Source organism: Myotis brandtii, unplaced genomic scaffold (genome assembly GCF_000412655.1).
Source record: "Myotis brandtii unplaced genomic scaffold, ASM41265v1 scaffold123, whole genome shotgun sequence".
Classification (NCBI taxonomy): Eukaryota; Metazoa; Chordata; class Mammalia; order Chiroptera; family Vespertilionidae; genus Myotis; species Myotis brandtii.
Genome location: NW_005354291.1, coordinates 377,284 through 397,681, shown reverse-complemented (window position 1 = coordinate 397,681; position 20,398 = coordinate 377,284). Strand labels below are relative to the sequence as shown.

Sequence of the window (20,398 nt, the reverse complement as noted above, 5' to 3'; positions counted from 1 at the left end):
GGACGGAGGTGGGAAGATGGGTGGAAAGGGGTGAAGGGAAATAAGAGGCACAAACTTCCAGTTATAGAATAAAAGTCACAAGGATGGAATAATGTACAGTATAGGGAAATAATACCATAATAGCTTTGTATGGTAACAGATGGTTACTAGACTTATTGTGATCACATCATCAGGTATATAAATGTCAGGTTACCATGTTGTACACCTGAAATGAATATAATATTGTATGTCAGCCATACTTTAATAAAAACTAAATTTAAAAAGAGATAAAATAGAGTTAATTTGTTATTTAGAAAACTCTAATGCATCTCATTATAAATAACCAAGCAAGATTAACCTGATTTCATTTTAACTGAAAAAAGTAATCAATAATCTCTTTTAGCCTGGCTGGTGTGACTCAGTGGTTGAGTGTCGACATATGAACCAGGAGAGCATAGTTCAATTCCCAATCAGGGCACATGCCTGGGTTGTAGGCTTGATCCCCAGTGTGGGTGTGCAGGAGGCAGCCAATCAATGATTCTCTCATCATTGATTTCCTATCTCTCTCCCTCCCTCTCCTTTCCTCTCTGAAATCAATAAAAATATTTTAAAAAATCTCTTTTAGCATGAAGCATGGACATGATTCAACTGCCAGAAGGTTGGGAGTTGCTAGAATCGTTTTTTACCTTTTGGGAAAAGAGTAGGTTGGGTTGTGTTTGGGTTTTTTTTTTTAACAGAAAGCTGTGATTTATAAGAACATAGAAGGTTCTTACACTCATGTGCCTCAAGATTATGTCTTTGTAGTAGGCCTTGGGTAATGTAGAAAGTATTTTTAGTTCTAGGATACATTATTGTATTCCTTTTACATTTTTCACTGGCTCATCATTTTTGTTTATATGCTGCTGTGTCTTGCTAAAAATATAGTCATCAACTTTAATCCTATCTGATAGCTCTCAGTCTCCAGGCCTGCTATAGAGAGAATGCACTACTCTGAGGTCAGACTCCGGCAATCTCAGCTTATTTGAAAAATGCCTATAAAGCCAAAGAAAGCAAAAAAGATCTCTTGGATTGTAACTTCTATCTCACACAGTCTATTTCATAGGAGAAGCAGTCTTTCCTCAGGCCTTACCTAGACAGTTGGACATAAAATTAAGACAGGATGGTAACAAGAAGTCAAAGAAAGAGTAGTGAGAGGTTTTCAGATGTCAGCTAGAAATAGGACTTTATATATAGGTGGCTCTACCAGTTATAAAACATAAAAACCCTGTATTATATTTTTAAAATGTCTCAGGATGTTTTGGTTATAATGAACAGAAGATACAATTTAAAATGGTTTAAACCATTGGTTCTCAAAGTTGGTGACACATTGGAATTATCCGGGGAGTTAGAGAACATTCAGGGGACTGGGCTTCATCTCCAGAGACCACACTTTAATAGGATGCAACCTGGAAATCGAGATGTTTAAAGAACTGCACAGGTGATTCTAATGTGCAGCAATGCTTGAGAACAACTGATTTCAACAACAATGAAATTCATTGACATATGACTGAAGAGTCCAAAGTTATGGCTTGCTTTGGGCAAGGCTTGACATGACACAGAGGCTCGAGTTCCTGATTCAGTAGGTCCTGGAATGTGGTTGAGAATTTGTCTTTACAAGTTCCCAGGGGATGCCGATCCTGCTGGAGATAAGTATATAGAAGTGAGTAACAGTCCCTGCCTTTTGAAGATTTTTAGGAAACCAGTGCACTTATATCCAAATTATATAGTAATAGCCATAATCATATAATTTTTATATTCAGTGAAAGGTAAAAAAAAATCACTGAGTTTATTATTCCAAAGCTGATCTTAAGGAGAAATCTATAGCTTAAGTGTGACTTGTTCACAAAGGTATCCTTCAACTGTATGTTTGACCTGTTTTCTTGCCTTATGTTCTATTTAGGTAATTGCTTTAACTTTAGACCTCAGTGATGGGCTCCTGTATTGGTTGGTTCAAGACAGTCAATGTATTCACCTGTATAGAGCTGTTCTTCGGGGGCAGGGGTAAGTAATATCCCTCGAAGGCAATTGATTGAGAAGAAGAGCATGACTTGCCCATCAGTTATAAATGATAACGCATGAGAATTCATTTTTCAATAAACAGTTACTAATCATCCACTCAGTTGCAGGCATTGTGCTTGTGGGGAAAGATAGGTTTGTAAACATCTAATTACAGTAGAATATGGTGAACACTGTGCTAGGGTATATATAGAAAGAGCAGAAGACACTGTCCGGTGGGTGAAAGTCCACAAGGCAAACCAGAGGCTGTCTTCACAGTTGAGTAGGAGTGAATAAATAGCCTTTTACTAGGCCAGGGACTATGGGTATAGCATTAGTGAACATGCATCTTTATAAGGTTCATAAGTCCCAGCTATGGTCCTCTGAGGTAGTTTTTGTTTTGTTTTGTTTTTTCAAGGAGATATTGTGAAATTCTCAAAACAAAACTTTCATTTATTTTAAATGTCATACTTTATAATTTTCTAAAGAGGGAAATGTCAACACTTTAACAAGATTTAGAGAAATCATTCTTAAAAAAGGTCACACCTCTGCTCTAAAAGGTTGAGAATCATTGAGAGTTTTTACTGAGTACTAGGTAACTGGAGTCATTTTAAAACAACCAATAAAAATTGTAAAGTAAAAACATCTTTGTAAAATTCCCTGTCACTGAGAAAAAAATCTCTAAAAGCAATTTAAACAATAGTCTGTTTACTTGAATTCCCTGGTCTGAAAAGAAGCATTTTGACTAAGCTTTAGAAATTAGTAAGTATCATTGGAGCAACAGAGACTTGTGACTAGTATACAGAGAAGGACCAAACAGGCTAGAATAATGAAAGCAAGTAAATAACCAAGAATAGGAGGGAGACATGGCTCAGTGAGGAGAAACAGTCACTGGGTTGTGACTTTGATGTAGGGTATTACCAAGAACCACAAGCATTTATTAAAACCTGTGTAATGCTATTGCCATTGCAGTATCACATTGATAAGAAAAGCCCTAGAAAATTTGCTTTAGGAATATTTTAAGAACAAGGGAAAAATCAACTAAATATTAAACTAAGAATAATGACAATTATTGTTGCAAGGTATTTTCTGTTTTTATATACACAAACATATGTTTTCTCCAGAATTTGAATGTACCAGCCCTTCCCCCACTCAGGACACACACACTAATTGGTGTCGTGTTTCAGCAGTGTTGGGGAGCCCACCATCACAGAATTTGCAGCCTGGAGCACTTCCGACATTTCCCAGAATGCACTGATGTACTATAGTGGTCGGCTTTTCTGGATCAATGGCTTTAAGATTATAACAGCTCAAGAAATAGGTCAGCGAACTAGTGTCTCTGTTTTGGAACCAGCCAAATTTAACCAGTTCACAATTATTCAGACGTCCCTCAAACCTCTGCCAGGTATAATATTTTACTCTAGTTTACCCTCGCTCCTCCATACTTCCTGTTAAATAAATGTCTAAGTTGGGTTTTTTTCTTAAGAATTATGTGTTTTTTTAAAAATATATTTTACTGATTTTTTACAGAGGGGAAGGGAGAGGGATAGAGAGTTAGAAACTGATGTTTTCGATCAGCTGCCTCTTGCACACTCCCCACTGGGTATGTGCCCACAACCAAGGTACATGTCTGGAATCGAACCTGGGACCCTTGAGTCTGCGGGCCGACGCTGTATCCACTGAGCCAAACCGGTTAGGGCAAGAATTATGTTTTAAGACAGTGGTTCTCAACCTGTGGGTCAAGACCCCTTTGGCGGTCGAACGACCCTTTCACAGGGATCACCTAAGACCATCCTGCATATCAGATATTTACATTACGATTCATAACAGTAGTGACATTACAGTTATGAAGTAGCAACGAAAATAATTTTATGGTTGGGCCACAACATGAGGAACTGTATTTAAAGGGCCAGAAGGTTGAGAACCACTGTTTTAAGAGGAAAAGGGTTTCAGTAGTTTCTGTTGGTTTGCTTGCAGTCAGTTTATGTTTGAAAAATATATATATTTTTATTGATTTCAGAGAGGAAGGGAGAGTGAGAGTGAGATAGAAACATCAATGATGAGAAAGAATCACTGATTGGCTGCCTCCTACACACCCCACACTGAGGATCAAGCCTGAAGCCTGGGCATGCGCCCTGACCAGGAATCGGTTGATGCTCAACCACTGAGCTATGCCAGCCAGGCACAGTCAGTTTATTCTTAACTCAAATGTACAGCCTGAAATGGTCAGAAAATAAGATGATGTTCAGAATATTTTAAAATAAAGGACAATTTTGCTTTGGTACTATTAGTAATTATTATTAATTTTCCATGTTTTTTATGATGATTATAATACTACATTCTTTCTCCCTCTATTCTTTCTTTCATTTCATCCCAGGGAACTTCTCCTTTACCCCTAAGGTGATCCCAGATTCTGTTCAAGAGTCTTCATTTAGGATTGAAGGAAATGATTCAAGTTTTCAAATCCTGTGGCATGCTGTCCCAGCAGTGGATTGGGGTGTAATTTTCTACAGTGTGGAGTTTAGTGCTCCTCCTAAGGTATGGCCTTGGTTCTAGTAGCTTCTATTTCTCGGACAGACTGTACCATCTGCATCCAGCCCTGCCCACACTGATTTGTACTTTCTTCACTTAACCAAGCCCATCTCCTTGGTTGCTCCATTAGTCTCTGTCAGGATTATTCCTGAGATCCTTTGTCAAGCCAGTCTCTGACTGCTTTGTGGTTAGTGCTAACAGCTGGCATATTAGACTCTTTAACTGGAATTTACCAACATCAGCATTTCCAAATTTGAAGGGCTTGACTTTATATGTAAACTGAAGTTCGGAGATTTTAGTTAAGTTGGAATAAAAGATTTTATAATTTTCTCCCTAAGAAAATAATGTTTTGTGTTTATATTTTAGTTCCTGGCTAGTGAAAAACAGCCTTTACCTGTATTTACTGTGGAAGGTCTGGAGCCTTATGCCTTATTTAATCTTTCTGTCACTCCTTATACCTACTGGGGCAAGGGCCCCAAAACATCTCTGTCACTTCGAGCACCTGAAACAGGTACAGGGGTTAAAATCTTTAAGAAAGAAAAGGGCAGAATCTCACTTTGCATGATCTAGAATGGACAGTTAATTTTTTAGAATAACTTTCAGTTTTGTAGATGTGTTTAGATTCAATACACTTTCAATGACTTTTTAAAGATTAGAACAACACTATTAAAATAACTCGGCATAATTTATTCCAAAAGTATATTTCAGAGATCTTTTTTAAAGAACTGTTTAACTTCATTGTAATGACATACAAGATGCACAAACATGTTTCAGGTAATTTGTGAAATGCTTTATAAGGAAATGGGGCATTTATGAACTGAGAGTGTTGTGGGAGGTAGGCTTATTGGGAGATATTCTCATGAAAGGTAATTCGGAATCTTCCGTAGATGAATAACTGATGTTTAAATTTATTGTTTTTCCTTGGAATATATTTTAAAATGGATACTGGCTATATCTTTATATGTGTCTATCACTTTCAAGTGTAAAAAGCATATTTATGTGTATCACTCCTTTATTAAACATTTAATACATACCTATCATGTGTCAGAAACATCATTTCATTTGATCCTTACACAGCTCTGAGGTAGGTAGACAGGTGTTATTATCTTGACTATGAAAAGGAGAAAACAAGCTCAGTAGTTGCCCAAAGTAAAATAGAGAGTAAGTGACAGGGCTGGAATTTAATCTGGACTTTTCACTATAGTTTCATCAAACCTCCATTTAGTCATTTTTGCAAATGTTGGCAAATGATGGTGTCATATTGATTTAATTTACATAACTTCCTAGCACAGGACCTGGCAGGCAGTAAGAGCTCAATAAGCATGGACATCCATTTACCATCATATATATATATGATCCTTCCAACAATATTTTTCTATGAGTTACATAGCTTAGGCAGGTTCAGAGCAGTTAGCATTTGGGCCCAGGTATGCTATCTTTGATACTGTCTTGGGTTGTCATCCTTGCTTGGATTCTTCTGTGGAAGTAAACTTGACTATATCTAACAGGGGGTGTAGTGAGGGCTGGGGTCATCAACACTCTGCTGATGTTGGGAGTAGTAAGGAAGACTGATAAGATTTGGCCTTTGCCATCAGGAAATTTATAATATAGTTGGGAAATTATTCAAAATGACAAATATTTATTAAGCACTTACTGTGTACCTGTCCTATACAGTGGGGCCTTGACTTACGAGTTTAATTTGTTCCGTGACGGAGCTCGTAACTCAAATTACTCGTATGTCAAATCAACAGTGAACGAGTGAGACACGTGATGCTGGGCTGACATTGTGGCGTTCACTGTGACGTTCGCTGGGCCAACTAGCGGTGGGGTATCTGAAGCTGGCTTGTAACCCGAATTTTAGCTCGCAACTCAAAGCAAAAAATCAGCCGAGAGATGGCTCATATCTCGAAAAACTCGTTAGTCGGGACACTCGTAAGTCAAGGCCCCACTGTACTAGATTTGGAGGGATTTAACAAGGATTGAGAAAAGGTACTTTCTCTGATGGAGCTCATAAAACAGTAGAGAGATGAACACATTCTGCTAATGATAATAGAAATAAGACTGATAGCTGAGGAGTGATGGCATGGCGTAAACAGGCAAGACTGCAAACCTTCACCTACATCAAGCTGCCTCAACATCCTTAAGAGCGGGCAATATACATGATGGTATGGCTAGGAAGGCCTTTAGGGAGTGGAAACTCTAGCTGGGCCCTGAGGAATGAAGCAAGAAGAGTGAGTATCCCATGTGAGTACAATATAAAAAGGCCTGGAGATTCGATAACGACATGAACATTGAACCTTAGGAAGCAATGTGATTGGAGAGAGGAGTGGGAGAGTCTGAAGAAAGAAGAATCATATCTTAAAAGGAATAACTGGAAAATCAGGAAGAGAAATTTCCTTTAAAAGATGGAGAAATTAAAGGACTGAGTGAATTGCTTGCTTTGGCTCTAAAATACATGGTGACCTTCATATCATACTCTTGGGGTACATCTTGTCTCCAGGGAGGGTTCAAGGGGAGAAGACCTAGGACCCCCAATAGCTGTATTTTTTATCTTGAACTAGCTGAAGGATAGATAGGGTTACTGCCTTCCTTCCTGGTGACTGCCATTTTCACCTCTAGCTAAATCATTCTTCGAAATGAGAGTAAATATTGTATTTTGTAAAGAGAATAAGCCACCTTCCATCGATACAGGGCTCAGACAAGAAGATGTACCTAAGTGGTAATAAGAGGGGTTTAGATTAGACATAAGGGAGATTTGCTTAAATATTAAGATAGGTTCCTGAAGAAATCTATGGAATAGTCTCTCCTGAAGATATTTAAGAACAAGATAGATATACCGCAACTATCTGGAATGAGAAAGAGTTATTACTGGGTTGCTCTATGCTCTCATCATGAGTGGTAAAAGTCAACCTTCTATTCTTTTCTGCCCTATCGGTGTCTTTGCTTTTCAGTCCCATCAGCACCAGAGAATCCCAGAATATTTATATTATCAAGTGGAAAATACCATAATAAGAATGAAGTTGTAGTGGAATTTAGGTGGAATAAGCCTAAACATGAAAATGGTGTGTTAACAAGATTTGAAATTTTCTATCAAATATCCAACCAAAGTGCCACCAACAAAACATTTGAAGACTGGATTGCTGTCAACGTCACTCCCTCAGTGATGTCTTTCAAACTTGAGGGCATGAGTCCTGGGTACATTGTTGCTTTCCAGGTATGGACACATGCTGGGGTTGCAGGCTTGATCCCCAATAGGGGGGAGGGCCTGCAGGAGGCAGCCAATTGATGATTCTCTCTCATCATTAATATTTCTATCTCTCCCTTTCCCTTCCTCTCTCTGAAAACAATAAAACATACTTTTAAAATTTTTTTTAAAAGAGTGTGAAATAAAAAATTCAATAATTTATTATTCTCAGAACTTAATTATTGTCACTGAGGACACTGTCAAATGCAATTTTTTGTATCTTTTTCTTTCTTTAGGTTAGAGTCTTCACATCCAAAGGACCTGGACCATTTTCTGACTTGGTACAGTCCCAAACATCAGGTACTATCTAAAACCTGTGTAAATAACAATTAGTGTATTTTAAAAAAAACTTTTTAACTCTTGGTATTCTCAGGGATATAAGTATAATCTCTGAGCTGAAGTTAATGCCAAATAAAAAAATAAATTTTTATCGTAATCAAACATGCTTAAATATACCTAGACTCAGAGCACCTAGTCTGTCTCCATTGAGACTGATGTAGAACACAAAGGAAACCCATGGATTTCAAAATGACATCAGATTGAGTTAAGGGATTTTGGTAAATTAAAGTTACTTTTCTCATACATATTACCTACTTGTATTTTGTTTTCAGAAGTCAACCCATTTCCATGCCTCATAACTCTTTTGGGCAACAAGATGATTTTGTTAGATATGGATCAAAATCAAGTTGTATGGATGTTTTCGGCAGAAAGAGACATCAGTGCCATGGGCTACACAGCTGATGATGCAATGGCGTATTATGCTCAGGGAGACTCCCTCTTTCTTTTGAACACGCACAATCAGTCCAGCTCTGAGGTACATCACTATGTAATTCTTTAGAAAGGAAGGAAGTATGTTAACTATCAAGGTTGTTATTAAGAGGACTTTCAGTGCAGTTGTGAAAGGAAGAAAGTAGAAGATCTGCATATCACACTGCCCTGTAATTAAACTGACTGGCCTGTGGTTGAGGCATTAAGATTAGGATGGTTGAAAAGGACAGCTGCCCTATAACTATTTAGTCACAAATAAGCTCAGATTAGGTTTTGGGCAAATGCCATTCAGGATTAATTTAGTGCAAACAGTTATTGGGTTTAAGGCACTGTGTTAGTTCCTGGAATAAAGGTGAAAAAGAAAAGTCGTAGTCCTTAAACAAACCCCGTCTAGTACTGGTCTAACAGTAGGTAGACAGTACGGCACAGGGATTAAGAGGGTGAGCTTTGGAATCTGACAACCTAGAATTTAACTCTGACTCCACCACTTACTGGATCTGTGACCATCAGCAAGTTATTTAATCGCTGTGGTTATGTAGTACCTCATCATAGGATTCCTGTGAAGATCAAATGAGATAATGCATGTAAGGCGCATAGCACAATGCCTGGCATGTGGTAGGCATTCATTGAATGTTTGCTAGTGGAGAAGGCAGACAGAACACAGTGTAAGTGCTGTGCTGAGGGCAGAAAATGGTGGAATCTCATAGAATGGATGCTCCATCCAGGTTGGTTGTGGTAGGATGGAAAGACATCTTGGATTCCAAAAAGATGAGCCAGGTAAAGGTGGGGAAAAGCTGAGGAAGCAACAAGTGCTAAGTCAGGGAAACAAGAGATCCATAGCATATTCAGGGAGCTATAAATAAATAGGAGGAGCTTGGAATGGAGATGGAGTTGAGGGCAGAGTGAAAGGCAGGTGGTAAAGCTGTAGAGGTAGGCAGGAGCCTGCATAGAATCGGCCTCCTTTGCAAGCAGCAAGCCATTAAAGAAATTTAGTGGGTCATTAACATGATCAAGCTGTGTTTTAGAAAGACCGCTCTCTTAGCTGTGTGAATAATGACTCAGAGAAGGTTAAATCTGAGACAATTAGGAGGCTATCACAGAAATCCAGATAGGAAAGGCAGGAAATGAGAAGCAGTAAAGTGAGAAAGGAGAGGACAAATTGTGGAGATATTTAAAATGGGACGAATTCACAATTTGTAGTAATGGTAGGAAGAAGTCAAGGATGAACCACAGTTGATGGGATTGCTCCTCGGGTGAGTGTTGGGAAACTATAAAAATATAAATGTAAGAGAAAAAGAGGTTTGGGACATAGAGTGATGAATTCTGTTTCCTGGGATCATTCATATATGTTGAATAGGCAGTTTAATATTTGAATCAGTAACTCAATGAGAATTAGCCTGAATATGTGGATTTGTAGCATTGGTTTATGGATTACAGTTGAAACCATGGTAGTTGAAATCACTCAGGGAAAATACACTATGTGAGAAGGGGACCAATGTTACAATGGCACACAACCCAGAGTTATTGAGATTTGGGATTACAAAAGAGAAGTGCAATAAATGAGTAATATGGGTGGTTACAGAAAAGTCCTCAACCTTAAAAAAAATGACCACTATCTTCTTGGCTGTGTTTTCTACCTGATTTAAGATTTTCCAAGATGCACTGGTTTTTGATATCACAATTATTACAATTGATTGGATTTCAAGACACCTCTACTTTGTGATGAGAGAATCACAAAATGGAATGCAAATATTTGATGTCGATCTTGAACACAAGGTGAAATATCCCAGGAAGCTGAAAATTTGCAACCGAAATTCAACAATAATCTCTTTCTTCGTGTATCCCCTAGTAAGGTATCTGAAGTATACCTGTTTCTATTGTGCTGAAATACAGAGACATATTTAAATAATATCTTTGGTTTAATATTAGGTGTTAATGATGGGAATATAAGATGCTTAGGGGTCTTGACTCACTACATTAACTTTTAGTAAGTATCTCTACATATAAACTATGAGCCCACAACCACAAATATGTAAACTGAATCCATACTAACAACTTAACTAGCTTAAAGTTAGGTTAATTGCCAGCAGGAAACCAAAGCAGATTTTTATATCAGTGAATTTAATAATATCCTCAGTTGGTAAGGACAAGAAGGGGACCGAGACAATGGCAGAAGATGAGCAGGAGGTAGATGGGCAGCATGTCAAACACAGTAAAAGCTATTCTGGGCTTATCCATCTTTAATTGATGTCTTCAAAAGATGAGTTTAAGGCCTCTATTCAGCCACTGAATGGCAGTTTCTTAGGCTGGAAAGATGTATTTTGTGTGTGCCATAGCATGGATATAATCTATCTTGAAATTAGATTGTTAACTAGTATTAAGAAGCAGAAACTAAATTGAGAGGAGAGGAATGGCGATAGGTGTTGATGAAAAGTTGCAAATGTCTTTTATATTTACAATCATTAATAAGACAATACAGCCCTAGCCAGTTTGGCTCAGTGGATAGAGCATCGGCCTGTGGACTGAAGGGTCCTGGGTTCGATTCTGGTCAAGGGCACATTCATAGTTTGCCGGCTCGATCCTCAGTAGGGGATGTGCAGGAAGCAGCAGATCCATGATTCCCTCTCAACATGGATGTTTCTATCTCTTTCTCCCTCTCCCTTCCTCTCTCTGAAATCAATAAAAAAAAAATAAGACAATACAACACCTAAAGTTATTGTAGTTCAAGGCTTTAGTTGTAAACACATTTATTGAGAAATCATTGGAAAATGCTAAAAATTAGATTTCTTGTTCCCTCCTCCATCTAAGAAGAAGGTTATTGGGCATGTGGACATGTTCTCTTTAAAAGATGTATTTGTCCTCCTAATTATTAGAAATGATTGATCTTCATAAATATGAAATGACATATTTTACTCATTAAGTTGGAGGGTATTTTTCCCCCAATAGTCGCCTGTATTGGACAGAAGTTTCCGATTTGGGCTCTCAGATGTTCTACTACAGTATTATCAACCAGACCTTGCACCGAATTCTGCAACCCACAGCCACAAGCCATCCAAATGGAAGGAGCCAATGTTCTTGCAATGTGACTGAATCCGAGTTAAGTGGAGTAATGACTATTGATACTGCTCACCTAAAGAAACCACAGATATACTTTGTCAAAGGGCAAGAGATCTGGGCCATGGATCTGGAAGGATGCCAGTGTTGGCAAGTTATCACCAGGCCTGCTCTGCTTGGTAAGACACCACGTGTGTACATAGATCTTTATTCGTAATGGCAGCCCCTCGTATTCCATTAAGAAGGGCTTACATCCCACATGTATGCAAAAGAATATACACACAGTACTTATTCTAAACCATGTCAAATGCTCTTGTAGAATTCAAGTCAAGTTGTTTCCAGAAAAATTGTATATAGGCATCCACATAATATTCTGGATCTATGGGGATATTTTTGTTAGTGTATTATTTACAGTAGAGCTACAGTGTATTGAGCTTCACTATAAAATGTAAGAATGCTACTAAATGCATTATCTCATGTCATCTTCACAACACCCTGGTGAAGTAGGTCCTAGTGTTGGCGATGGTGAGAAAAGCATCAGGTGTTAGACCGGTGGGTTCAGACGTTGGTACCTGAGTTCTGGTTAGGAAAAAATTCAGAGCCAAGACTCAAAGTATAAGAGAAAATTTATTTAGAAGGTCACAGTGGTAGAAGAAGCGAATGATAAAATAAATGGACTCAGGAAACAAATTACAGAGGCAAAAGAAGGGGCCCTTGGAGCGTAGGAGTGACCAGGGTAATGGTAACATGCCTTCGGGGAGAGGAAGGGGGAAGGGAAAGGCGTGGGTGTTGGGTGTGCTCCCAGGAGGGAGAGTGTGCTGGGTTTTTAAGGGTTGGGATTTTAAGAAAGGTCCCTGGGAAGGATCTCAATAGAACATTCATCTGATTTCCAGGTGTGTCCTTTCATGGTCTCCACTGATTTTGTCAGCACCTGGGCAGAGGTCATTTGTCAATGCAGCTGGTCGTGACATCAGCTGTGGTGTTGCTTGTCTGGTTTGGCTGCTTTTCTGGGCCTGGAGCTGGAACACAACTCAGGCCTAGATGTACACATCATTGTCCTGGAGTCTTAATGCTTAAGGGTTTAATGCTTAATTCTGTTCTGTGGGCCCCTAGTTTGTTCCCCCAAGGGGGTCTGTCACATACACGACTAGCAACATGCCAGGGGAAGAAAGGTCAGGGGAGGGTCTTAACTGCATGACTAGCGACATGAAAGGTCACGGGGTCTAAACCAAATGATCAGTGATATGCTAGGGGAGGAAAGGTTACCCTGGGGAAGAGGTCCTTGTTGTCCCAGTTTTGCTTGTTGCTAGGCAACTGGGGCTTTCCACCCTGGTGACCAATATCCTTGCTCTGCTCATGTCTGTCTGCCCACCACACTAGTATCCTCATTTTGCAGACGCGGAAACTGAGGCTGAGAAAAGTAAGATAACTTTTCCAAAGGGCTACAGTTAGTAAGTAGATGATCTGGGGTTTAAAGTTGGGCCATACTACAACATTCATGATCTTACTCCCAGTACCTTATTTTATTTCAATTTTGATGATTCCATTGACTCTACATTCAGCATGAATTAGCAAATACTTGAAATTCAACTTACATATTCTTAAGAGTCTGTTATTTCTTACTCTCTAATATGGTATGTGCTAGTCACATGTGGTGGCTTAAGTTCAAATTAAAGAAAATAAATAAAATTAAAATTTTAATTCCACAGTCACACTAGCCACATTTTAAGTTCTCAAAAGTCACAAGTGGCTAATGGTTACTGTATGGGCAACATTGGTATAAAATCTTTCCATCATCAAAAGTGCTACTGGGCATTGCTGATTTATATAGTGAAGCTCTGAAATTGCAAATGTGTGTGTGTGTGTGTGTGTGTGTGTGTGTGTGTGTGTGTGTGTGTGTCTGCATATGAAAGCTGTAGCTGCACATATGGTTTTGTTTCTGTTGTCCTCTCAATGGGCTGAAGAGTAGAGACGATGTTTTGAACTTTTCTTATAAAAAATTACTTGTTTTTGATAAATCTGTGACAAAGACTTTTTTATTTTTTAACTTTTTAAATATTATGTATATTTTTTATTGATTTCAGAAAGGAAGGGAGAGGGAGAGAGAGAGAGAGAAACATCAATGATGAGAGAGTCATTTGGCTACCTCGCTACCTCCTGCACACCCTCTACTGGGGATCAAACCTCCAACCTGGGCATGTGCCCTTGACTGAAATTGAACCCAGGACCCTTCAGTCCATCAGCCAACGCTCTATCCACTGAGCTAAACTGGCTAGGGCAAAGACTCTTTTCTTAATCAAACTTTAGTTAGGCTCCTCTGAGCCCTCAGGCCTGGACCTTAGCCTTCCATGTCCATTCTTGCTGAGTCCAATTTTAGCAAGAATCCGGCTAAATCAGTTTAGAGAGAATTTCCCCCACTTTAAATATCTGATTAAGCCCCTCATGCCACACCCTGAACGTTCTTGCTTGCCTTTACCAAGAATCTTATTAGGCCAGTTTAGCAAGAATCCCCTTACCCTTGATGTAGCCTCGTAATAATTTTTACCCACTGACCCTCTCATTGTGCATGTTGGTTATGAATCTCCAGCTATCTCTTTCATATTCAGAGTTGAGTACATCTCGCTCCTGTATTATGTCTCCCTCTACAATATTGCAATACACTAAAGTCTTCTTTAGCATTTTAACAAGTGTCAGAATAATTTTCCTTTGACACCTGATACATAAGAATTACCTAGTAGGCATTATCTTACAGGTATAGAAAGGGGGAACCCATAACTGAAATCCATAACCATAAAATTAGAAAATTGGGATAACTTTAGAGATCATTTAGTTGTCATGATATTGGAGGAAATTCCTCTACAAAAACAGTCTTGACTGAATACCTGTTTATAAAAAAAATACTATTTATTGGGAAGTCTGTTTAATTTTTGGGATAATTCTGAATGTTAGATATTTTTCTTCTTCTATGTAGCCATTCCTATTCCTATTCCTTCCATTTATTAATCTGAGTTCTGACCTCTACATTTAAAAGAATAAACCAATCACCTTCTAGGCAATTGCCATTCAACTATGTAAAGATAGCTGTCATAGCCCATCCAAAGCATTTCTTTTAGAGGAAAAAGTCAAGTATCTATCACTACACCTCAGGGGATGTGGCTTCTAGATCTTTCTTTGCCCTGGTCCCCCTCCTGTGGTTTCACTTCAGCTACATAATATTCTCTTAAACGTCACCCCTGGCATGACTCACGGAGCTCAGTGTGTTCTGGTCAGTGCAGGAGGCCTCTGCCTCCTAGGTCATCTTTTACTGCATGGAGAGCGGTGTTCGGTCTTTGGGCTGCCTGCCATTTAAAAACCCATAATTTTTTTTTATCATTTTTTAAAACTATTATTGAGCTAGATTTATTTGCTATTTCTAGGGTTGATTTTAAACTTGAATTCAGGATGTTACATTTGTTCCTGTTAAATTTTAATCTATTTCCTGATTCTGTTGTGATATTTTTGAATTCCAAGTTAGGGACTCCATATACTAGTGACAGTAAACATTGAATAGTATCTACGAATTTGATAAATATGTTTACTGTGCATTCATGTCAAATCATTGACAAAAATATCGAGCAAGGCACTGAGTCCTGTGCCTATCAGCTAGTACCTCCCTTCAGATAGGCGTTGTTTGGCTTGGAGTCACACCGGTAAGTTGTAAATCCTGGCTCTGCCCTTGACTAACCTTGTGGCCTTGACATTATTTAACTCGTCCAAGCCTCAGGTTCTCCTTCTACAAAATGAAGCTAATAACAATGGTATTTACTTATGGCTTCATGTGGAGCTAAAATGAGAACATATCTGGGAAGTCCTTAGCCTAGTGACATAAAATGTGTAATTTTTTTCATATGAAAATTATAGGAAGATTCAAAATGTAGCAGGAATGATATAGAAAAAGGATTTCACATATTGTTTGGAGTAGACACCATAAGATATGTTCTTTATTTATGTTTTTCATAAACAGGAAAAACACTTGTTAGCTTAACTGTGGATGGGGAATATCTATACTGGGTCTCCACAGCAAAGGACGGCACAGAGATTTATCAAGTAAAGAAACGCCGAGGGGCCATTCCCTCTCAGGTGAAGGCCCTGAGGAGCGAGCGCATCTTGGCTTACAGTTCGGCGCTGCAGCCTCTTCCAGGTAATCAAGTCACAGGCTGAGTCAACTTGTTCTCCCAGTTCAGGGCCGGGAAAGTCTCATCATGACTCCTTCTCCGGGCTGTTTCTCCAACTCCTGTGTTGTGCTGTCAGTGTTGCTCCAAACTGCCAGGATTTGGCGTGTGCTGTGATTGCTGATTGCCTTGGATCGCCGTTCATCTACGCGTGCATCCGAGGAGGCAACCAGAGGCATGGGAAACCCTTGCTGCCTGGGGCTGCGGGAGGCAACCAGAGGCATGGGAAACCCTTGTCCTGTCGTTCTTGCTGCCCATTTCTCTTTCTCTTCTTAGTCCCGAAAGTTCCTTTCTTTCTGCCTTTTTTCGTCTCTGACGATATTTTAGACTCCCAATGATTTCACAAAGCATTGTATAGCATTCCAAGGTCAAGTGCCTATTTATAATAGTGTTCTGTACATCAACCATTTAACAGCCATACATGTGTCCTACCACTTTTACTCAGTTCTTATCTTTTTAAAGATGTGTCACTCATGAAGCTTTTAGTGTTGTGCCCCTAACTCTATTTCCCCCAGAAACCCTGTGGATTTTATTGTGCAATTTTGTATAAAGCAGTGACTTTTAGGAATACATGTGTCACATTACGAGCAGAACTGACTATATATATTTACTACTGTGAGTCACAATAAAAAAATGTTTGAAATCTAAACACCAACCAACCAACCAAAAATGAAAACAGCATTATATAGACTCATGGGTGATTTTCTCAAGCTCTCTCTGCCATTAAGATGTCTATGTTATTCTAAGTTAAGTATAATTCCCACTAGAGAGGGATAGAAATGAATGAAACAAACTCAAATAATCTTTGCTTAAATGTATTCATTTATAAAATATGTAAGTTACAAAATATTTTAAAAAATGATTTTATAAATAAATTTAATGCTATTTTGGTTAAAAATTAATTTTCCACTTTGAGAAATTTAAGAGATTTTAAAAGTCTGTGAAAATATGATTAATATAATCTAATTACTTCAAAATAAGACAAGGACCAACTTTATTTTGCCACTGTCTAGGTACATTATAAAGGATATACTTTAGCTCCATCTGCTGGAAATATTAAGCAATTACCAGTTACCTTGCTCCCTAGTTCATCCATCTTTAAGAAAAAAACTTGTCTTTCTGTCCTGAATAATATTTCCAACACTTCAATACATCATGCCTTATAACTTAAGTAAAAAATAAAAATTATATTACCCTCAATGTTCACATGTGTATATATTTAATATTTTTTTCTTATTATTTTAGATAAAGCATTTCTGTCTCTAGCTTCAGATATCGCAGAGCCAATTATACTTAACACAACTAACACCAGCCTCACAATCAGATTACCGTCTTCCAGGACAAACCTCACCTGGTATGGCATCACCAGCCCAACTCCAACATACCTGGTTTATTACAAAGAAGTTAATGATGGGAAAAATGGCTCTGAGCCAAAATATAGAATGCTGGTAAGATTGGAGCTGGTGGTCTTTGTCTTTTTAGAAGATACTCTTTTTTGATATGAAATTCTCAGTCATAGTATTTTCTATATCATTTTCTGGGATGTGCTATTAAGCAACCTGTTATAGCTGATTCATCAAAGCATATTGTGTCTAGTCTTCTTGTCTGGGAATAAGTTACACTTCAACAAACTTTATTAACTGACCAGTTGGTAGATCGCCAACAGTAACAATTTCCTGAGTGTCCTTGAAAGAACTGGATTTTTTGTCCTTCCTGCTTATCTAATTATCCCTAGAAAGTGATGCATATGTGATTTTATGGCTCATCTAGCAGATTTTGGTTGAGGGGTAAGAAATGCATTTGACAGAGAGAACATTGCCATATACCTCTGTCCTTCATAGCATATATCTAATATAAAAATTGTATATTTTTTGTGATTTCCAGTATTTTGTGAAATGCCCCATTATGCAGGGGCTATGCTTTGATTTATCATTGTATTTCTAGTACCCAGCTTAGTACTTGATATTGTATAGGCATTCACTAGATATCTCTCGAGTGAATAAATGAATTGGCATAATTCTTGGCAACATGGGCACTGGTGTTTTAGTTGTCCTTGTGATGAAATCATGTGGGCCCTATATTTTGCTTTGTGCTACTTATTTAACCAAGTCAAAAAGTGAAATTGACCATCTCCTATTTGAGGTTAACAAGTACACTTTGCCAAAAAATACAGCTGGTTCTTATTCCTTTATTTTGTCTGTTTTTATCTTTTTTACACATTTCTAAAGAGAGTTGTTTCAGAGGCAGCTTGGATCATTTGGCTGACGAAGGCTGGGCTGTGGCACTGGACATGGCTATGAGAGCTCATGTATCTTGTCTTCACATTGATTAACATGCACCAAAGGCATGGTTCTCAACCTCGTGCACACTGGAGCTCTTAAAATCTCTTCATCCAGGTTTCCCCTCAGGCCAGTTCAGTCAGAATCTCTGGAGGTGGGACCCAGAAATCAGTATTTTCTTAAAATTTCCAGCATGATTCCAACCTGTAACCAAAGTTGAGAACCATTGACCCAAGGAAGTTCTTTTTACTTAAACTTTATTTCTAAGAATGACTAGATAATGTAGCTTAATCTTTTCTATTGTATTCATGTATGTATCACATCCTTCCAATACCATTTTGCTGAGTTTCTAATGTAATGCCAATGAAATAGTGTCCTCCTCTGGGAATCTACCTTCTTATGTGAGATGAATATGTCACAAAATTGACTGAAGGCTGTCAGTCATTTAGCATTTATTCTTGTAGCTATTAAACAACTCAGGCCTGGGCAGATTAGAACAGTGAACATTGTCCTTCATGATCCAATATCTACAAATAAAAAATGTTGAGTCTTTTAATATTTTATCACTTTGATTAAATAATTTCTCCCCATTTGTACAAAAAATAAAAATCACATATTAATATTTGTAAATTAATTGCAGGAATTTCAGGAGAGTATAGCCCTTATTGAAGGCTTACAACCATTTTCAACATATATGATACAGATCGCCGTAAGGAATTATTATTCTGATCCTTTGGAACAGTTACCTCTGGGAAAAGAGATTTGGGGGAAAACTAAAAGTGGCGGTGAGTTATGGGCTTGGTGTGGGATGCTAGAGTGGAGTTTTGTAATATATGTGATGTGTATGTCTATATTTGTTTGTTTTTTACCTGAATATAAAGTCATCTTTATTATGTGACCTTTTTAAAGCTTAATAAGGAAAATATATTGGTTGAAAAATGCTTTGATGACATGATTTTTGCTCTAACACTAGAAGATGATCAATAATATTCCATCAAAATGAAAAGTGACTAGAAGCTGAAAGACACATCAGCATCAATACTGTTTGCCCAAGAAACACAGTCTTTGCTCTCACCACACAGTGTCACCCTCTTCCCATATCTTCATAGTTCTGCTCACGAGGTGGGACGGGAAGACCAAGCCTTTTCTCTATTTAAAGTAATGTAACATATTGCCTTAAAGAAAATGGATCTAGAATCTAAAAAGGTGTCCTTAGAGGTGGCAATTATTATGGGGTGATGCCATTTCTTTCAGATATCTCTGATGAATTCACGAAAATCACCCCAATTTGGTTATTCATCATCACTGGCCAAATCCTGGAGCTAGAGTCAGAGAATGATTTAGTCATTCGGCAAAAATAAGCCAGTCTTTCAGACAGCCGCTAACTTACCATTATATAAGAGGCTGGCTTCTCTGAGGCACATCTGTCACTCATTCTGCTCACATGACATGACTATTCCTCAACCAAGACCCCATCCCTTCCTTCCATCTCCCAGTGCTATTATTGCAACATCCCTTGTCATGCATTGCTCTGTATTTCAGTACCAGAGGCTGTTTGGCTCATTAACACAACAGTGCAGTCAGACACCAGCCTTGTCATATCCTGGAGAGAATCTCCCAAGCCAAATGGACCTAAGGAGTCAGTCCGCTATCAGCTGGCGATTGCACATCTGGCCCGAGTTCCGGAGACCCCGCTAAGACAAAGTGAATATCCTCATGGAAGGCTTGCTCTCCTGGTTACTGGACTGTCCGGGGGGAAACTATATGTGTTAAAGGTACAGCGAGGCTATTGGGTACTTTTACTGCCATTCTCAAGCACAAGGTTGTGAAAAGGTTAAGCAATTTTTGTTGTTGTTGTCTTTACAAAAGGTCCTTGCCTGCCACGCCGAGGAAATGTGGTGTGCTGAGAGCCACCCTGTCACGGTGGAAATGTTTGACACCCCAGAGAAGCCTAATGCCTTGGTTCCAGGCAACTCCAGTTTGCAGTTGGATTGGAAGGCTCCATCTAATGTGAACCTCATCAGGTTTTGGTTTGAACTCCAGAAGGTAGATCACACCGTACACTTCAATGCAAACTCTTCTTTTATGCTGTAGAATAAGTTGGAAGTTCTTTTGCATATCTCTAGAGCATTCTCTTGTATAAATCAACAATATATTTGACCATATTCATTGATTCAGGTTTGCCATCTAGAAGCTGTGAACTGTCTAGACCAGTGGTCGGCAAACTCATTAGTCAACAGAGCCAAATATCAACAGTACACCGATTGAAATTTCTTTTGAGAGCCAAATTTTTTAAA

The 20,398-nt window shown here is 38.5% G+C and overlaps 1 protein-coding gene and 1 long non-coding RNA gene across 2 annotated transcripts in view; one reads left to right on the top strand and one right to left on the bottom strand.

Annotated features, from left to right (window-relative positions):
- ROS1 (ROS proto-oncogene 1, receptor tyrosine kinase) overlaps nucleotides 1-20,398 on the top strand; it is a 91,077-nt gene that overhangs the window by 35,808 nt on the left and 34,871 nt on the right. The window contains exons 18-31 of the mRNA XM_014533747.1: nucleotides 1,919-2,019; nucleotides 3,204-3,418; nucleotides 4,391-4,551; nucleotides 4,912-5,056; nucleotides 7,497-7,759; nucleotides 8,026-8,089; nucleotides 8,401-8,603; nucleotides 10,205-10,410; nucleotides 11,504-11,790; nucleotides 15,615-15,791; nucleotides 17,068-17,270; nucleotides 18,742-18,886; nucleotides 19,644-19,876; nucleotides 19,971-20,147. Of these exons, the coding sequence (XP_014389233.1) occupies nucleotides 1,919-2,019; nucleotides 3,204-3,418; nucleotides 4,391-4,551; nucleotides 4,912-5,056; nucleotides 7,497-7,759; nucleotides 8,026-8,089; nucleotides 8,401-8,603; nucleotides 10,205-10,410; nucleotides 11,504-11,790; nucleotides 15,615-15,791; nucleotides 17,068-17,270; nucleotides 18,742-18,886; nucleotides 19,644-19,876; nucleotides 19,971-20,147 (2,580 nt within the window). The remainder of the gene's footprint in view (nucleotides 1-1,918; nucleotides 2,020-3,203; nucleotides 3,419-4,390; nucleotides 4,552-4,911; nucleotides 5,057-7,496; nucleotides 7,760-8,025; nucleotides 8,090-8,400; nucleotides 8,604-10,204; nucleotides 10,411-11,503; nucleotides 11,791-15,614; nucleotides 15,792-17,067; nucleotides 17,271-18,741; nucleotides 18,887-19,643; nucleotides 19,877-19,970; nucleotides 20,148-20,398) is intronic.
- The window catches only part of LOC106724848, a 29,657-nt gene continuing 27,249 nt past the window's right edge, over nucleotides 17,991-20,398 (bottom strand). The window contains exon 3 of the long non-coding RNA XR_001360679.1: nucleotides 17,991-18,305. This is a non-coding gene — a long non-coding RNA (uncharacterized LOC106724848). The remainder of the gene's footprint in view (nucleotides 18,306-20,398) is intronic.